Source organism: Asterias rubens, chromosome 11 (assembly GCF_902459465.1).
Source record: "Asterias rubens chromosome 11, eAstRub1.3, whole genome shotgun sequence".
NCBI lineage: Eukaryota > Metazoa > Echinodermata > Asteroidea > Forcipulatida > Asteriidae > Asterias > Asterias rubens.
In genome coordinates this window covers 3,118,250-3,136,876 of record NC_047072.1, presented here as the reverse complement: position 1 = coordinate 3,136,876, position 18,627 = coordinate 3,118,250, and the positions used below count along the sequence as shown (strand labels likewise).

The following is an 18,627-nucleotide window of genomic DNA, read 5'->3' as shown; positions in this document are numbered from 1 at the left end:
GATAATTAATATTAAAGCAAAATAAAAACAACATTACAGGTTTTCCCGTTCGGTTTCAGCAAAATTAAATAATTAGAACGCATTTAATTTGACGATTAACCCCTTTATCCGATCAAAGTAGGGTTGTTATTTAGCTACTATTACGTTTTAGTGAACACGTGATTTCGTTCTTCCAATTCAAGTACTTTTCAGCCATAGACTATTTCATGTACGGTACATGGCTGGTTCTTTCACCATAGCACCTTTACGCCGAATGTGACTGGTTGGATTATATACGATGAACTCTGCGAGCTCAAATGAATTTGACCACATTATTGCCTCACTCTCACCATCGAATGCTAAACACAAGTTTCACTCATAAGTTTCACTACTGTTGAATGCTTTGTCGACGGAGCTGTCACTTACAAACAAAGTTAATGAGCCGTGTGTAAATTGAAAACGTTTTTTTTTTTGCTGTTGGCGGGGAAACCCAACAAAAACTGAACTTTTAAAAATATAAATAATTTTCACATTTTTCCTCCCCGTTGTTGTCTTTTAGTTTATCCATTGACCTAAACCCCAATACCTCGTCGTATCCACTACTATCCGGATGTTGGTACCCGGCCTACTTCTATTACTGTGGCTCGTATGTGGACTACATGGGGCTATACCAGACGTATGTCAAGATGGGACTGGCGATGGTGGCAATGGTCAACCATGCGATTGCTGGAGGACATCCGACGGGAATCTAACCGTAGACTGTTCATATAGAGGATGGGTTTCCATCCGCCCCTTCCCCATCGACACATCGGTGTTGTAAGTTTCCTCCCTTTTAAAGGCAGTGGACACTATTGGTAATTACTCATAATAATTATCAGCATAAAACCTCATTTGGTAACGAGTAATGGGGAGAGGTTGATAATATCAAACATTGTGCAAAACGGCTCCCTCTGAAGTGACGTAGTTTTCGAGACAAAAGTAATTTTCCAGGAATTTGATTTCGAGACCTCAAGTTTAGAATTTGAGGTCTCGAAATCAAGCATCTGTAAGCACACAACTTCGTGTGACAAGTGTTTTTTTAATATCACTCATATCTCGCAACTTCAACGACCAATTGAGCTCAAATTTTCACAGGTTTGTTATTTTATGCATATGTTTAGATACACTGAGTGAGGAGACTGGTCTTTGACAATTACCAAAAGTGTCCACTGTCTTTAAAGGAATATTACAGAATTGGTTTTTGCTAACAAAATAGTTGCTGGCAGTGTAAGCACTTTATGTAATCCACCATTTATGCATAACCTGACAAACCTGTAGAAGTTTGAGATCGATCGGTCATCTGGGTCACGAGAGAAAAGTGAACACCGATTACAAATTTGGCATTGCATTGATGCCAAAATAAAAATGAATAAACGCTCACTAAACGATCAACTCCAAACAAGAAATTAGTTTGTTTGATTCTCATCAAATATGACATTTCAGACAAAAATATTTCAAGGGATGTTTTTTTATACCATGTAAGTTGTATGTGAATCTGTGATCTTCACGTTTTTTTTCTTCTTACAAATTCTGTAACGTTCCTTCAATTGTCATTGTACAAAAAACAGTAGAGTATTTGTGTTGTTGCGTTCCTGTGGGCCGCCTTTCATTAAAAAAACCCCGTTATTATCCCGCTATTCCCGTACCTTTTGTTTGGCAGAAATCTTATGCACAACAACATCACCCGGATCGAATATGTGGACTTTGATCGACTAGACCACCTTCAAGAGTTGTAAGTAATCGCATTCTTATCTGGGGTTTATTTTTGTATATATATAAATAGACCTTTTCGCAAATACCATTGCGCAAGCGCAAACTGTCGAATGAGTTGCATGCTGCATGGTCTAGCTAGTGATCAAATTTGATAGCTAGCTAGACCAGCATGCACCTCATTCCACGTCTATTGTGAGCGTACTGAGTATTTGTGATAAGGTCTATTGCCGTGGCATTCAAAACCAAAGCACGCCACCAAGAGGTTGCTGCTTAATTGCACCATGGAGGATTACACACATTAATAATTTTGCCGTTCATGCATCAGTGGTTTTGCAGCGGTTATATTGTACAATTTTTCTCCAAAGCCATCATACGGTGCCTTATTAACATACACCAACAAACTGACCTATATTTCCCGGAGGTGATGATTTCTAAATATTAAAATTATTATGAAGGTAATTTTTTCTGCCAGGATCCTGACTGGTAATGAGCTTCTATGCGATGACCAATTGGTGGACTTTAAAAGCTGGCTCCTTAATCTAAAGAGTGTGACGTCATCGGTTATTGTGACGGGTGCTCTTTGTGACAACAGCATATACAGTGGGCAGGAAGTCACCGAAGCAATGTTCGGTATTACAGGTATATACAAAACAAACTATAGAGAGGTTAAAGACAGGTAAACACAAACGAAATTAGACAGGCAAGCACACAAGAAATTAGAGGGGTAAGCACAGAAACTAGAGATGTAAGCACCGAAACAAACTTGAAAAGTAAGCACAAAAGAAATTAGGCAGGTAAGCACAAAAGAAATAAGAGGGGTAATCACAAAAGAAACTAGGGATGAAAGCACCAAAGAAACTTGAGAGGAAAGCACAAAAGAAGCTAGACCTCGAGGTATTAAGCACAACAGAAACTAGAAAGGAAGCACAAACGAAACTAGAAAGTAAGCACAAACGAAACTAGAAAGGTGCACAGAATAAACTATTTAGTGTTAACCCAAGGTCAAATGACTTCAGCTGTATTTTTATATCAAAACAAGCTTGCTTCACGTGGCCTGTAAAATCCCTTATTCCAAATCTACAATTTTAAAAATAAAAACAACCAAAAACATAACCCAAAGGCCCGGTATGATGTTGCTGCTTTTAGTGTTACAATTAAATTGCAGCTAACTTTGATTTCTGTTTTGTTTCTATTTTAAATATTCACACATTTAAACTACTAGTAGCCCAGGGAAGTACAAACGTTTAAAAACTGTCATCAACAAATTTTGTCTTCCACAATCCCCTGGTAAAAAAAAACATGACTTGTATTGTTTCAAAATATATGGATATTGTTGTTATATTTAACTACAGAACAATATTGTTATGCGTGTAATAATGCAACTACAAACGATGGCTGTACCTCATCTCAATGCTACCCGGTGAGTAAGTAATGACAACATCAAACCACGAGATGGTGAACACCTAACTGACGACCTAATTATAATGGTTCTACTTGTAACATGCAGAAACATTGCTATAATGTGTCCTAATAAATCAACAGTATACAGTCACACTTGGTTCATTTCACACTCGGTACATTGTATTTTGACGGGTAACCTTGTTCTGATGAGCAAAATGTTGTTGTGCTCTCAGCTACTTTTTACGCTTAAAACTTTCAAGAAGCGCTCGGGACGTGTTCGGATGCGACGTGGCATGTTGTCAGCCCATAAAGATTTTGTTCATGGGTCCAAAGGGTTTGTTTTGCATCCAGTAGGGCGTGCGGCATGGTCCATTTTGGGATATCATCGCATTACCAGTGTGTGTACGAAGTGGTTAAGACGGCGCTCACTGCAGGGTTTTTAAATAGCTCTATTAGCCGAGGACTCAATACTTGCCCCATGATGTATTTTAAGAATTTTACATCCCGTTAAGGTTGAAATTTCACCCAGTTTCACTCACACGTCACCCACTGTCCTACCACGAAACCTTTTGTCAGTTTTCTCTGGTACTATTAAACAGAGAACTACTTGCCAGAATGAAGTGATATACCAAGCAAACGGGGAAGTCAATATCAAGAAGACGTGCGAATTATCTAAGGACTGTCTGAGCTCTGCCGCCGCTACAAACGGAGAATCTTGTCGTCAAGTTGATGGTTCGACTTCAGTCTGCGTTTACTGCTGCCAAGGGACTTTGTGTAACAAAGAACTGAACACAATTAACGGTACATCCAATTAATTTTATTAAGACACATTTCCTGTCCCTTTCCATCTAGTAAGTAAAATCTAACCTCATTAGTTCTAGTTTTTGGAAACTTATATTAATTGTTAGCATAAAAACTTAGTAACAGGCAACCGAGAGCTGTTGATTTTATAAAACATGTGAAACGGCTCCCTCTGAAGTAACGAAGTTTCTGAAAAAAAACGTAATTTTCCATGAATTTGATTTTGAGAGCTCCAAATTAGATTTTGATGTTCCGAAATCAAGCATCTGGAAGCGCAAAACTTCGTGTGACAATAGTGTTTTTTCTTCCATCGTTTTCTTGCAACTTCGACGACCAATTGAGTTCAATTTTTTACAAGATACACCAAGTAAGAAGACTGGTCTTTGACAATGACCAACATTGTCAGTGTCAGCTTGAGGTCAACCATAAGGTCACTCACGATCAGACGAGCAGAACATCGTAACAGTGGTTTAAGTGCATTGTGCCTTCCATCCAGTCTCTCACATTTCTGGCAATGAAAGTGACCATTTAATCAGAGTTTGCATTGTTTTGGCAACCAAAGCTGAGTTTATGATTCATCTTTTTATTTTTCAGTGAACTACACATTTCCGTTCCGAGCACCACTTCCAGTAGCGACAAAACCCCCAAGCACTGGTGAGCTGTACAGAAATGGGTAGCAACGAGTTCTTAAACGGCCGTTTAGGACCGGCAGGGTCGTTGTCGTGTGATAAAGGCCCGAGCCAAAGGCGAGGGCCATATAGTCGCATGGCAACAACTCTGCAAGGTTTTAAACGGCAGTTTAAGAACGAGTCACTACTCTTGTATTCCCATTTATAACTGCCTTTTTGGTTAAAAGGCGCAATGAAGTAAGAAAACTCTGTAAAACTTATCCGTTTCCGTGCTTGAGCTCTGTACGTCCGTGTGTTGCATTGTTATGACTGACAGTTTCCGGATCCGTTCGTGCGCGAAGTCTTGGTGCAAGATGTTTCTCGTTTTCCTGTCACACACAGCGCGAGCAACTCACCGACAGCGCCCGCTTAACCCATAACGAGAAAGGTCTTGCACCAGACTAGCGCGCAGTATCCGAAAACAGCCGGGAATAGTGAAACTGTCTGAGGTATTTATGAATCATTGTTTCTTTACAGTATCAAACCTAGTGACAAAACGTTTTATTATGTGACAGGAGATAATGTTGCCCCCCCCCCCCTCTCCGGTGTGGCGGTTTCAACTTTCCGCCGTGTTCAGTTTTCCGAATGACCAAGTCATGCGATGCCTGCGCACAGCGAGAGTAGTAAATTTTTTGGTGCCGTATTGAGTCATCCGTGTTACTCTACCCCCGGTAGCTGTCTTGGCGGCGTCCACGAGTACAACGAGCGGCGAACGCGTGGATCGTATGAGAGAATTTGGTGTTAAGACCAAGCAATTATCCTGTTAACCAGTGGCACAAGCAGCGTGACCTGCTTAAAGTTGTACCCTTGAATACGTGTGATGGGGCAAGGGAATAAACAGAAAAGAATCGTAAAATAGAAACAATTTGGGGTCACAGAGAGAACTACAGTACTCGCCATGCCAGGGTACTCGCGGCGGTATTTTTGTCTGACTACGTCACCCGGAAAACTGAACACGCCGGAAAGCTAAAACCGTTCGAACAACGTGCTGAAATGTCCGGCTACGTCACCCGGAAAACTGAACACGGCGGAAGACTGAAACCGCCACACCGGACCATTCATAACCCAACAACTTGGTCACCTCTTACCGCCATACTTTGCCTTAAATTATAGAGAACTTTATCAACGGTGCAGTCATCTCGAATTTCTCCTACTGATATCAAAGTTACCAAACCGAGGCTGGAAGAATAAAAAACTAGCCTGGTTCCTAATTGCAAGACGATTATTAGCATGCATTATTGGTATTCATTACACGAGGAACATGACCAGGATGGAGGCAGAATGATAAAGGTCTATATATGCTTGATTACAACATTCTTCTTGAAACTTGGGTTTGAATCGTTTACATTTAAGCCTCATGCATATATCAAAATGTGGTCCTGCACTTTGCGCTGACCAGCTGATAGACCCTATGTCCAGTCGTTCCCATCATGCTTCACTACATCCTGAACATGATTGTATTCAAACCCACCTTGTAGGGATGTTATGGCTCTCTTTCAACATGACTAATAATAAACCCAATGTTCAATCGCCATAAAGAATCAATCGGGCTATGCTTCTCCGGACAATGGAACATTATCAGTTTGGTGTAGATAGGATTGACACGGTAACGGCCGTTTAAAGAGAGATTTGGTAGAATTTAACATCCCCACCAGATCATGGCCTCCGTTGGCTAGCCACCGCTCCATAGCTGGAGGTCATGGCCTCCGTTGGCTAGCCACCGCTCCATAGCTGGAGGTCATGGCCTCAGCTGGCTAGCCACCGCTCCAAAGCTGGAGGTCATGGCCTCAGCTGGCTAGCCACCGCTCCATAGCTGGAGGTCATGGCCTCCGTTGGCTAGCCACCGCTCCATAGCTGGAGGTCATGGCCTCAGCTGGCTAGCCACCGCTCCATAGCTGGAGGTCATGGCCTCAGCTGGCTAGCCACCGCTCCATAGCTGGAGGTCATGGCCTCCGTTGGCTAGCCACCGCTCCATAGCTGGAGGTCATGGCCTCAGCTGGCTAACCACCGCTCCATAGCTGGAGGTCATGGCCTCCGTTGGCTAGCCACCGCTCCATAGCTGGAGGTCATGGCCTCAGCTGGCTAGCCACCGCTCCAAAGCTGGAGGTCATGGCCTCAGCTGGCTAGCCACCGCTCCATAGCTGGAGGTCATGGCCTCCGTTGGCTAGCCACCGCTCCATAGCTGGAGGTCATGGCCTCAGCTGGCTAGCCACCGCTCCATAGCTGGAGGTCATGGCCTCAGCTGGCTAGCCACCGCTCCATAGCTGGAGGTCATGGCCTCCGTTGGCTAGCCACCGCTCCATAGCTGGAGGTCATGGCCTCAGCTGGCTAACCACCGCTCCATAGCTGGAGGTCATGGCCTCCGTTGGCTAGCCACCGCTCCATAGCTGGAGGTCATGGCCTCAGCTGGCTAACCACCGCTCCATAGCTGGAGGTCATGGCCTCCGTTGGCTAGCCACCGCTCCATAGCTGGAGGTCATGGCCTCAGCTGGCTAGCCACCGCTCCAAAGCTGGAGGTCATGGCCTCAGCTGGCTAGCCACCGCTCCATAGCTGGAGGTCATGGCCTCCGTTGGCTAGCCACCGCTCCATAGCTGGAGGTCATGGCCTCAGCTGGCTAGCCACCGCTCCATAGCTGGAGGTCATGGCCTCAGCTGGCTAGCCACCGCTCCATAGCTGGAGGTCATGGCCTCCGTTGGCTAGCCACCGCTCCATAGCTGGAGGTCATGGCCTCAGCTGGCTAACCACCGCTCCATAGCTGGAGGTCATGGCCTCAGCTGGCGAGCCACCGCTCCATAGCTGGAGGTCTATGCTGTATGTCATGGCCTCCGTTGGCTAACCACCGCTCCATAGCTGGAGGTCTATGCTGTATGTCATGGCCTCCGTTGGCTAGCCACCGCTCCATAGCTGGAGGTCTATGCTGTATGTCATGGCCTCCGTTGGCTAGCCACCGCTCCATAGCTGGAGGTCTATGCTGTATGTCATGGCCTCCGTTGGCTAGCCACCGCTCCATAGCTGGAGGTCTATGCTGTATGTCATGGCCTCCGTTGGCTAGCCACCGCTCCATAGCTGGAGGTCTATGCTGTATGATGGAATGAGACACGATCACCAACAAACTGACAACAAGATGAGATGAATATGTCATTGATAGATGCATCTAAACTTGACATTGGCGTCCGCGACAGACGTCTGCCAACTACCACGACTGTTCAAACGTGAATTTCTGCTGAATGGAAAAAAAAAATGGATCCTCATGCCCCACCCTAATTATAATGTGGTCGTAACAGCTCGGCACCAGTCTACTATTAAACAACATTGCACAACATTGTCATGTCAATAAGACACTTTACAGCCGGTAAAGCGGATACACTGATTTTCGACAGGTTTTGTTAGCTCTACCATTTCTAACATCAATTGTTATGGTTCAAATTCACTTAATTACGTAAACTGTAAACCGGTATACCCCGTTAAGCATGTTGGCAGCTTTATTTTATATTTTAGTTGGGGTCCATAATAAAATCGAACCGAGCTATACCTTTCACCAACACGCCGCCGTGGCTTGCACACTAATAGGCAAAGCACCCTACTTCAGACTATTGGAAGGTACTGGCAGAGAGTTTAGCAAACAACGTTCTGACAATATCTCTTATCATGGTGCGCTCAAGTAGATTCACGTCTGTGACAAATTAAACAATTACAAAATGTATCACTTAACAGGCCGGACTTAATTTAAAGTAAACACCACAAAAGGGCAATTATTTATGTCATGTTTTGGTTTAAAACCTGTTCTTGTATAGAAACGGCACCCATGACATCGTCATCACCCCTCGGCACGACTGAACAATCTACTATCCCAATCACGAATGATATCCCAATTACGAATTCGCCAGATAGTACGTGTTTTAGCGAAGTAACGCTAGGGGATACTGGTGTGATCACGTGGCCAGAGACCGGAGCGAACCAAACAGTGACAGTGCCGTGCCCGTACAATACTATTGGAGTTGGTATGAGCTTTGCTTGTAGGACTTGGTAAGCAATCCTTAGTTTGTTTTCTTATTTAAACAATCAAGTAATTGTTTTAATCTGAATGATGAGCAACAATAGTAACTTTGTGCGTCTTATTTCGTTGCATAATGTACTGTGCGTGGAAGCGCAAAAGAGTCATGGTAGATCGTTGTACTAAAGCCCCGTTTTATAACATTAGTTTGTATGTGAAAACCAGACAAAAACAAAACAAAACGACAACGACAACGACGACGGCGACGGCTACAAAAACAGCAACGAAAACGAAAATGAAAACGACAACAACAACAACAGCAGCAGGCAGCAGCAGGGAAGAAACAACAAGTTACAATGTAACAGGTATATGAACTTCACAATGTTTAAAACCACGTAGACAAGACCGACGTGTTTATCATACAATTATGTTCAAATGTAGACAGTAAAATGGCACACGGAAGATTGAAAGTAAAACAATTATTACTTTTTACTCGAACACTATAGTTTTTGGAACGCCAGTAACGGCCCGTCATTCTGGGAAGATCCCGATACAGATGATTGTTCGTCAGCGTCTAACGTTCTCAAAGAACTCATCAATATTCAAATCACCGAAGGTTGGTTCTTTGATTTATCTCATAACGACGGGAGTTTGCTTTGCTATTGGTTTGTACAAAAATACACATACAAATATATAATTTTGTATACATGTACATTGAATCCATATATAGTTACAGTTTGGTGCACCAATATTTCCTTCGAAGTTTTATGGTTTCTTTAAAGGCAGTGGACCCAAATAATTTTTGGGTTAAAACTTACTTGGTATCGAGCAATGGAGAGCTGTTGATAGTCTAAAAAATTGTGAGAAACGGCTGCCTCTGAAGTAACGTAGTTTTCGAGGAAGAAGTATTGTCACCAAGAATTTGATTTCGAGACCTCAGAACTAGATTTGGAGGTCTCAAAATCAAATATCTGAAAGCACACAACTTCGTGTGACAAGGCTGTTTTTTCTTTCATTATTATCTCGCAACTTCGACGACCAATTGAGCTCAAATTTTCGCAGCTTTGTTATTTAGTGCATATGTTGACATACACGAAGTGAGAAGACTGGTCTCTGAAATTCACCAATAGTGTCCAGTGTCTTTAAGGGAATATGATTGATCTGATTTACTTTAAGAAAATGTTTTAGAAGTATCATCTACGCTGGAATCGGTGACGTCATATCCGGCGTCACTCAAAGCCGATGACGTTACAAATGCTGTTGGTGTCCTGTCAAGTCTTCTGCGCACTCTCAAATTATACCCAGTAAAAGGGCGGGAGATCTTCCAGGACTCCATGGCAACAGCGTTTCAGATGACGTCAGTGAGATTGGAAGAACTCGTGAATAGTCAAATAATAAACAGGACCACAAGCAGGTTTGTCTTTATTATTTGTATTTGATATAAATTATTTGATAACCTTTTATATGACTGTAGAGTCACACACCGCGATTAAGCACTTCACACTTCCTGCTCTCAAAATGAGGGACCAATGCGCCTTTTCATGTTGATGTAGCCGACTCGGGTGGCGTCACGCATGCGCGTTTTTCTGCCAAGTGCACAACTCTATGGCGTTTGCCAATCAAAAGTGTTATACGTATGCGTGAATGTTGTAAGCGTTCACAAATTCAAACCGCAACAATTTCAGAGGTTTTTCTACATCAAAAGGCAGTGTTACATTTAGATCACAATACTTGCATATTTTAACTCAATATATTTTTTTGACACAAAATAAATCAAAACGTATATAAAATTATTTTAATCCTTCACAGATTGTTGTACCTTATCGATGAGTTTACAATTCAAGTACCTCTAATCAACTCCACACAGTTGACGTCAGAGTCACGTGCCGTTGACGTCATCATCGTCGATGCACGTGATCAAAGCGAGGAGAGCATCCTATTCGGAGGATCGCAATCGGGCGAAGATGACGACGTCAAGGTGAACACTTTATTGTTACTTTACTTTTCGACATTTTCCGTTCATGTTATGAATAAGTTCACTTTGATTGATTAAAGAAGAAAAGAAATTACATTTCTACTGGAATAACTAGGTAAACGTCTTTAAAGGAGTGCAGCTTTTTTACATCATCATCGTCACCTTCATTATGAAAATAAATGGCGCAAAACTTGAGACTCAAGATACTGTAGTTCAAACAGTTCGATCCAGATGTATTTACATGGTTTTCTAAAAACACTACAGAACTTGGTAAAAACAAATCGTCGGAGTCCTTTAAAAATCTATCAGTTAATTTGCACGCGCATTCAAGTTCCGTTCTCTCTGTGAGAGATCCCAAGCACATCGCGCAAACTACACTAGCAAACAAGCGGTATGACAGTGTGCGCTCGACGTCAAAATATGGTCCCGCGTGCGAAACAGGTTGGAAAATGCAATAGTTTCCTGGTGATGGCATGGCACAGGATTTGGGTTGAGTCGAGTCTACGGCTTTGCATACGTTCCTTGAAGTGGCGCAGAAATGCTCTATAGCGCCATTTTGCAAGATTTCTACCGCTATCACATGCAGTCAATAACCATTCACTGCTTTTTGTGTCTACTTTGCAGCCTTTTATTTTGAGAAACGAAACTTCACCAGGAAACGGAACGGACTTACTCGGTTCCATACACGTACCACCAATGCTACTGCAAGATGCAGGCGTGTACCTGAGTACATGTCAGTTCCTGCTTTACCAACAAACAACTTATTTCAATGTGAGTATCACTGTCCTTACTCGCTGGCAGACTTCATTACCCGAAACCCCTTAAACAAAATTACTTTGTTATGTGTAGCTATACTTTAGTTTCAAAGGCAGTGGATACTATTGATAATTACTCAAAATATTTATTAGCTTAAAACCTAATTACTTGGTAACAAGTAATGGGGAGAGGTTAGTAGTATAAAACATTGAGTAGTTTCCCCCAAAAAATAATTTGCCACGAATTTGATTTCGAGAAGTAATTTCCCACGAATTTGATTTCGAGACCTCAGACTTAGAACTTGAGGTCTCGAAATCAAGTATCTGAACGCACACAACGTTGTGTGGCAATGTTGTTTTTTTGTTCATAGTTATCTCGCAGCTTCGACGACCGATTGAGCTCATCAAGAGTGAGATGACCGGTTTTTGACAGTAAAAACTCCCATTAGCGTCCAGTGTCTTTAAACCTTTTTTGACCTTGGTTTCACAGGCTATCACAACATCAGTGGAAAGCCAAACCGACGGCTTCAAATCAACGTCTGATAACGTCACGGGCACGGTACTGAACAGTGCTGTGATCTCGGCGTCTATCGGGAATCTAACCTTAACAGACCTTGCAAAGCCTGTCAGGATTCACCTCCAAGTACTCCGAACAGTAAGTTTGGTAACAGTCGGTTGATATCGTGACGACCAGACCACTTGCATTGGCCGCTACCACGTGCACCAATGAAGAGCTATCATTGGCAGAGAGTCGTGCGCAGCGTGTACACGCATGCGTGTCCTGTCCACAAAGTGGCGGATAATGCAATGGGTCTAACTGTTCAATAAAACCACATTCGATATCTATAATATAAGTAGCTTAAAAACAACAGAAGGCCTCAATATTTAGTAAAATTTCCAACGTTGCATTATGGAGATAGAATCATTTGTGTAAAGAAAAAACTCACCCTGAACCGTGTGGTTCTTAAGAGCCCCGAGACTAATAACAACTCGACGTTTCGATGAGTATGCTATGGTCGTCTTCAGGAGACAGTTGGGTTTAAAGCAATTCAGTTGCAATACAACAAAAACCTGAATAAAAACGACTGGCGTATTTTAGTTTTCATTCAAATTTATTTTCTTCTTCCTTTATTTGTTGACAACAGCAAGGTGCTGACAATCCTCAGTGTGTTTTCTGGGATGTGAATGCGAACGGTAAGTAGATGTCTGGGTATTTAATTACTAAACTTTATGGATTTAAAAAGGCTGGCCAATAACAACATTCGAAGAGTCCTAACCACCTGTCTGTGATTCATCGATAGATTTCCAAGGAGGTTGGTCAACAGAAGGCTGCTCGTTAATCAGTGAGTTGACCAACTCTGAGACTGTTGTTTGTGAGTGTGACCATCTCACAAACTTCGCAATGTTAATGGTGAGTTTACTCATGCTTGAATCATTAGACTGTACATTACAACCATGCTTTAATTGCCAGCATGTGTACATTAATGTGACACAGTGGACATTACAGATTGGTGCCATCACCTTGCAGGTACTCTAATTTTTTGTGTTCTTGTTCTGTCATTTGACCGCTGTTGTGAGGTATTATGTACCAGTGTACCAATCTATATTGGAAGTCGTTGGTTCAAATCCCACTCCTAGTAAATTCTTTCTAACACCCAGAAATCTATACTATAGTATAGATTTTGGGGGTTGGACTACTATAGTGTGAAATGCCGCTGCACTAACAAAGTACTGTCAATGTACTGACCATGCTACCACTGTGATGTCACACTGTAGTTTTGTCATCGTGCCCCTGTGCTTTCACAATGCAGTATGTCATTGCAGCGCTGTCACTGTGCGCTCGATCACATTGCAACTAAACTGTCACTGTGCTGTCAGAATACAACCCCTTACTCTGTCACTGTTTTGTCAGCTTTAACTTCTTGCCACTACCAAATTGCTGTCTCGGTGCAATTCTGCCATCATGCCATCGTCACTGTGTTGTCACAATGCAACTCTGTATGCAATCGTGAGCAAAATGGCGCTCTCGGTTTCGCATCGGGTGCCATTTTGCCACTGACCTTATCATAGCGTGCAACACTTGTGTTACCATGGAGGCACTTGTACCTCCATGTGTACACTGTTCTTGCCTCATCTCTAAATTTTCACAATTCCTTCTATTATTATTTTCTTCATCAGGATATTTACAACAAAGGTGAACCATTGGATCCAGTACACGCCCAAATCCTGTCAGTGTTATCTTATGTAGGTTGCAGTATCTCTATCGTTGCACTGGCTTTGACCATCTTGACATTGGGCTGTTTCAGGTAAAATCGCGCATCCTTTTGATTACGTTTTACTTATGACCTTTATGCAATGACGTCACCCAGTCGTACAGCGATGACGGAATAATTGCAACGTACAGATTTGGACACATGGCACACATTGGCCAAATGCACAGCCTCCTTTGAACCCCAATGAGGTTGCTCTCCACATTAACCTCATGTGCATAAAGGTCATTTAAAAAAGAAAGAACAAAAAAGTAGAACTTTTATGAGTGAATCTCATTTGATTTTAAATGATCCTATTTATTTATTGCAGAGAAGAGCCAAAATACAGAGCTGATGGGAGGTAAGTGTTTTCGAGAAAAAAAATAGCCATACTTTTTTTTTACTGTATGATGGAAAGAGACAAAAACATTTTCTGTTAAAAAAAAGGAAGAAAATAAACAAACAAACAAACAATAAATAATGGGAGCAAACACGGATGCTGCATAAAGACCGAAAGTGGCATCCATCAACCACGTGCCTAAAGAAAATTTATCCATTGGACGCTCTCAACACCCATGATATGGGTACAATGTACGAAAGGCGCTCTCTCAGTATCATAAAAAGTAACTACAAATTTTACTAATATTTGGCAAATTCTTTAACTTTCAGTGGTTCGTTTAACACCGGCAAAAACGGGAAAGCGAGAGCCGATCGGCACACGAAAATCCTCGTCCATCTCTCGGTAGCGCTGGCTCTCTCAAACATCGCCTTTCTTGTTAATACCCTTACGGTTGAACTTGGCCTAGAGGAAAGCGTCTGCATCGGTATGGCTGCGGCTACTCACTACAGCTTACTAGCATCGATGGCATGGATGGCACTCGAAGCATTCAACATGTATCTGGCACTCGTGCTGGTCTTCGATAAATATTACAGCAGATTCATGATGAAGATGTGTCTGTTTGGTTGGGGTAAGGGCAACCAATTATTTGGGTTTTGGTCAGTGTTTATGTCTTGATGCTATGATAACGACACTCTTGGGCAGCTAGATTTTTAGTCACAATTTTTAGATTCAACATGGTAGAACAAAGTAATAATGTGAGCTACATGCAAGATTTTTTTTTAAAGTCCACGGTTTTATGAAATGAAGGTCAACACGAAAGGTTACTGGACACAGGAAAGAAAGCATAGTTGCGCAACACCGTGTTTCAAGAAAACTAAGCGTGAAGATTTGATCAGTTTGCTGCCGTTCATAAATCACATACAAAGAAGGTCAAATTGTGCATGAGAAAACACTTCTTGGGGTAATTCTAGCAACATAAATGGAACATTAATGTTACATTGTTTGGGTCATGAGATTGCTAGATGTGCCTTGTAGAAGGGCGTTATGCGATTCTTCCACGCACACAAATAATGTTGGGGGGGGGGGGTGGGGGTAACAGAATGGTTATTAACATCTATATGGTTATCAATTTATAATGACTTTTAAAAAATTAAAGAAGAGTTGCCAACCATTCAAAACCTACGGTAGTTGGTTAAAATAACACGCCCTCCTGCGTGGAAACTATTCTCTGATCCTTTTTCGTTTGGTTTCTAACACCACAGGTACGCCCTTTGTCATAGTGGCTGTAACATTCAGTATCAACTTCCCAGAGAATTACGGACTTTACAACGGCTTGTAAGTTCATTTGGATCTTTTCTAGACACTACAATGTATATTGGGTTTGCGGTAACACCATGTGTAGAGTTTGTTCGTAGAGAACTGTATTGCTTTATTCCACTACGGGAGACTGCTCAGTTCTGAAAAGAACTGTCCCGCCTTCTTTACCAGGGCGGATGGTATAGACAATAGGCTGGGACTACTTTAAGCTTATAGGATCGTGATTAACTGCACCACCGCGGAGTCAGTTCTGAATTTGTCTCAATCAACGTTTCGACTGGCTTGCTCTAGGCATCGTCAGGAGACGATACAAGTCTATGCTATTTTTGTACTAAAGGTCAATGAAAGTGAATTACTGGAAGAGCTGCCACATGATCAAAGTAGGCCCGTGTACATAGAATAACTATGAAATCTTGCCCAGTAGACCAGTTACAGCAGACGTGCTCATCTTCATTTATGGAAGGTGCGTGCACGTGCAGTGAGACTTCATAATGCAAGGTGCAGCCATAGGCCTACAGTTACTTTGATTAATACGTGGCAAATAAAAAAAGTGACGGTTGCTAATTATATTCACCATGTACATTTTTTCATCTATTATTGGTAATTCAAAAAAAAAAAAAAAAAAAAGTAGGTGGGTTATTTGATGCAGCCTGGCAATAAGTGTGTCTAGACAAATGTTAAGGTAACTCTTAATGGGCTTTTCTTTGATTGAATGGAAATCTTTGTGTTAGAAAACATTGTACATTGTGTGCCGTTAAAAAACTGTATAATTATCAACAATTATATCCTAAGCTTTATATTATTTGAACAACTTTCTTGTTTTATATGTTTTGTTCAGATGTTGGTTATCGCGCATTCCTTTCTACGCATCTTTCCTCGCACCCGTCTCAGTCGTTCTCCTCTTCAACCTCGTCATCTTCCTGGTAGTCACGTTGCAGCTTTGTAAAATGCGCAGGCGCAACATCAGCCAATCACGGCGCAACTTTGATCTAAGGGCGCAGTTCAAGGCGTGTGCGAGCATCACGGTCCTGTTTGGCCTCACGTGGTTCTTTGCTCTGTTTGGCATCGGTGAGGCGAATCTGGCATTCAGTTACTTATTCGTCATCTTCAACACGACACAGGGGTTTAACATCTTCGTATTCCAGTGTCTTCTCAAGCCGTCAATTCGACAACGGTGGATGAAGTTATTGGGAATGCAACATGAGGATATTAGTTCATCGACAAAGTCATCTGCCAGTTGTGGAAAAGGTATTTATAGATCCCTGTCACCTTGTCCACATCAAGAATTATATATTGGTAGTCGGGGACGTGTGCTTAGCACATGATTGCAAATAGTTTAATGCCCCTAAACAAAAACAAGGAAAACAAATCTGGGACCGAGTCCCCCCGTATGTGGAATGGTCCAGTATAGGATATCATGATATCATGTTTGCTCCCCCACGCATGGGGGAGCAAACATGATATCATGATATGGCCATGACATTACACATTGGACAGGGGTTAAGGTTATTAAATGATTGAGTGGCGGTCCCTGTTGGCAAAATAAAATAAACATAATTACGATACAAAAAATACCTAACATAAATGCACATAGGAAGATCACATTGTCTGCTGATATTTCCAAGAAAAGTTTTCATGTACAAATGTAAACTCATGCCACCTGAGGGAGAGTTGAGTTGCTGTAGGCTACTAACTATTCTTTCCATCAACATTTTTCCGGAAAAATTCGTCAGATTTTATGTGTTCTCTTCTATCGACCTCTACATTATTCTCTTAATTTAAACCAGATTCAAAGAATGAAGGAATCGTGAATGCTGCAGAGCTGTCTAAGATCTCGGAGCCGAATGGTATAGATAACCCTATCTGCAACGATCAGTCATAACTATTGAAGGCCTTATTGAATCAGCGTGCCAAGCGTCATTACCAATGGCAAACGTCGTCACTTAAGAGAGTCAAATAAATTAGTGAGAGTTTAAAACGCTAGGTGGCAGCAGACATTATCACTCGTTGATTTAAGTCGACTTTAAGATTAAACTTTATATTTTTGTAAGATTCGCACGACGAAGAAAGAAGGGATCATATGAGCGTGTGCAGTGTTGTTTCTTTCCAAAGTTATTAAAGCAACAATTGTGTGCGCAATAGGATTCAAAGGTTCAAACTGTCGAATACGATAGCTAAACTTGACTATTTTTGGATGGTGACGCCATGTGCAAGGGATCTATAGATGTATTGCACATTACGTCATTGACCGCATGATGTGACGTCTGACCACATTCTCTGATGAAAAACAAGGGAAAAGTGCAGACTTTCAGCCAATGGTAGTCTTTTACCACGGATCTGCAATGCCTTCAACTCGTGAGAAACTCATCAACGATGATGGATAATGCGATGGGTATAAGATGTATGTCCCGCACCCCACCAACCCGCACCCCACCTCACCAATCCCACCCCACCTCACCAACCCGCACCCCACCTCACCAACCCGCACCCCACCTCACCAATCCCACCCCATCTCACCAACCCGCACCCCACCTCACCAATCCCACCCCACCTCACCAACCCGCACCCCACCTCACCAATCCCACCCCACCTCACCAACCCGCACCCCACCTCACCAACCCGCACCCCACCTCACCAACCCGCACCCCACCTCACCAATCCCACCCCACCTAACCAACCCGCACCCCACCTCACCAACCCGCACCCCACCTCACCAATCCCACCCCACCTAACCCCCAAACCTCAACCCAAGAGCCAAAATCGATTGCGCAAGACGGAACCAAATGGCTTTTCTCTCACGTAAAAGGTTGTACCTTCGTTATTCTTATTATTCAGTTTTCAAAGGGTACGCCTATAACAATGTCAAAGGGAATATTTGAAAGGTAATACATTATTGTATTTTTTCCTTTTAGTTTTTGGTTAAATAAAACAAATAATTATGTAAGTTTGTAAATAATATTCAGATTGTATTTGAGACAAATGGAGAAGAAAAAATTAATAATTGCAGCTGTTAGATTCTAGTGTAAATAGTACCTCCCAAGCAAGGTTGTTAATTAATGATTTGGTCACAAGCTATTTGTAATTAATCATAAACAAAATAATTGTTCTTCTTAACAATATTGGAAAAGGAAACGCAAGGGTCATGATCATCGTTCAAAATAAATTGAACCAATAATAATCAAAACTGTGGATTGTGGTGTAAACTTAGTGATTAGCTAGTGTTAATATAGGTTTGGTATAATTATTTTAACTTAAATTGATCTATATAAAGAAGGAGGAAATTGGTTTTAATAGAATGTTTCACTTAATACTAAATTATATTAAAACAATAGCTCTGCACTATTGATAAAATAGAAACTCGGTAACTGGATCAAAGTGTCATGTTTAATTCATTA

General features: G+C 42.0%; 1 protein-coding gene across 1 annotated transcript; it reads left to right on the top strand.

Annotated features, from left to right (window-relative positions):
• The first annotated feature begins 589 nt into the window (after window positions 1-589).
• Window positions 590-17,318, top strand: LOC117296626 (adhesion G-protein coupled receptor G6-like). The gene is made up of 19 exons (XM_033779648.1): window positions 590-795; window positions 1,679-1,750; window positions 2,204-2,407; window positions 3,662-3,933; window positions 4,528-4,587; window positions 8,397-8,628; window positions 9,103-9,212; window positions 9,773-10,010; window positions 10,406-10,574; window positions 11,196-11,342; window positions 11,817-11,981; window positions 12,472-12,520; window positions 12,628-12,737; window positions 13,505-13,632; window positions 13,907-13,936; window positions 14,245-14,543; window positions 15,178-15,250; window positions 16,071-16,480; window positions 17,020-17,318. The coding sequence occupies exons 1-19, from the start codon at window positions 590-592 to the stop codon at window positions 17,112-17,114; spliced, it is 3,069 nt and encodes a 1,022-aa protein (XP_033635539.1). The 3' UTR covers window positions 17,115-17,318.
• Window positions 17,319-18,627: the final 1,309 nt, after the last annotated feature.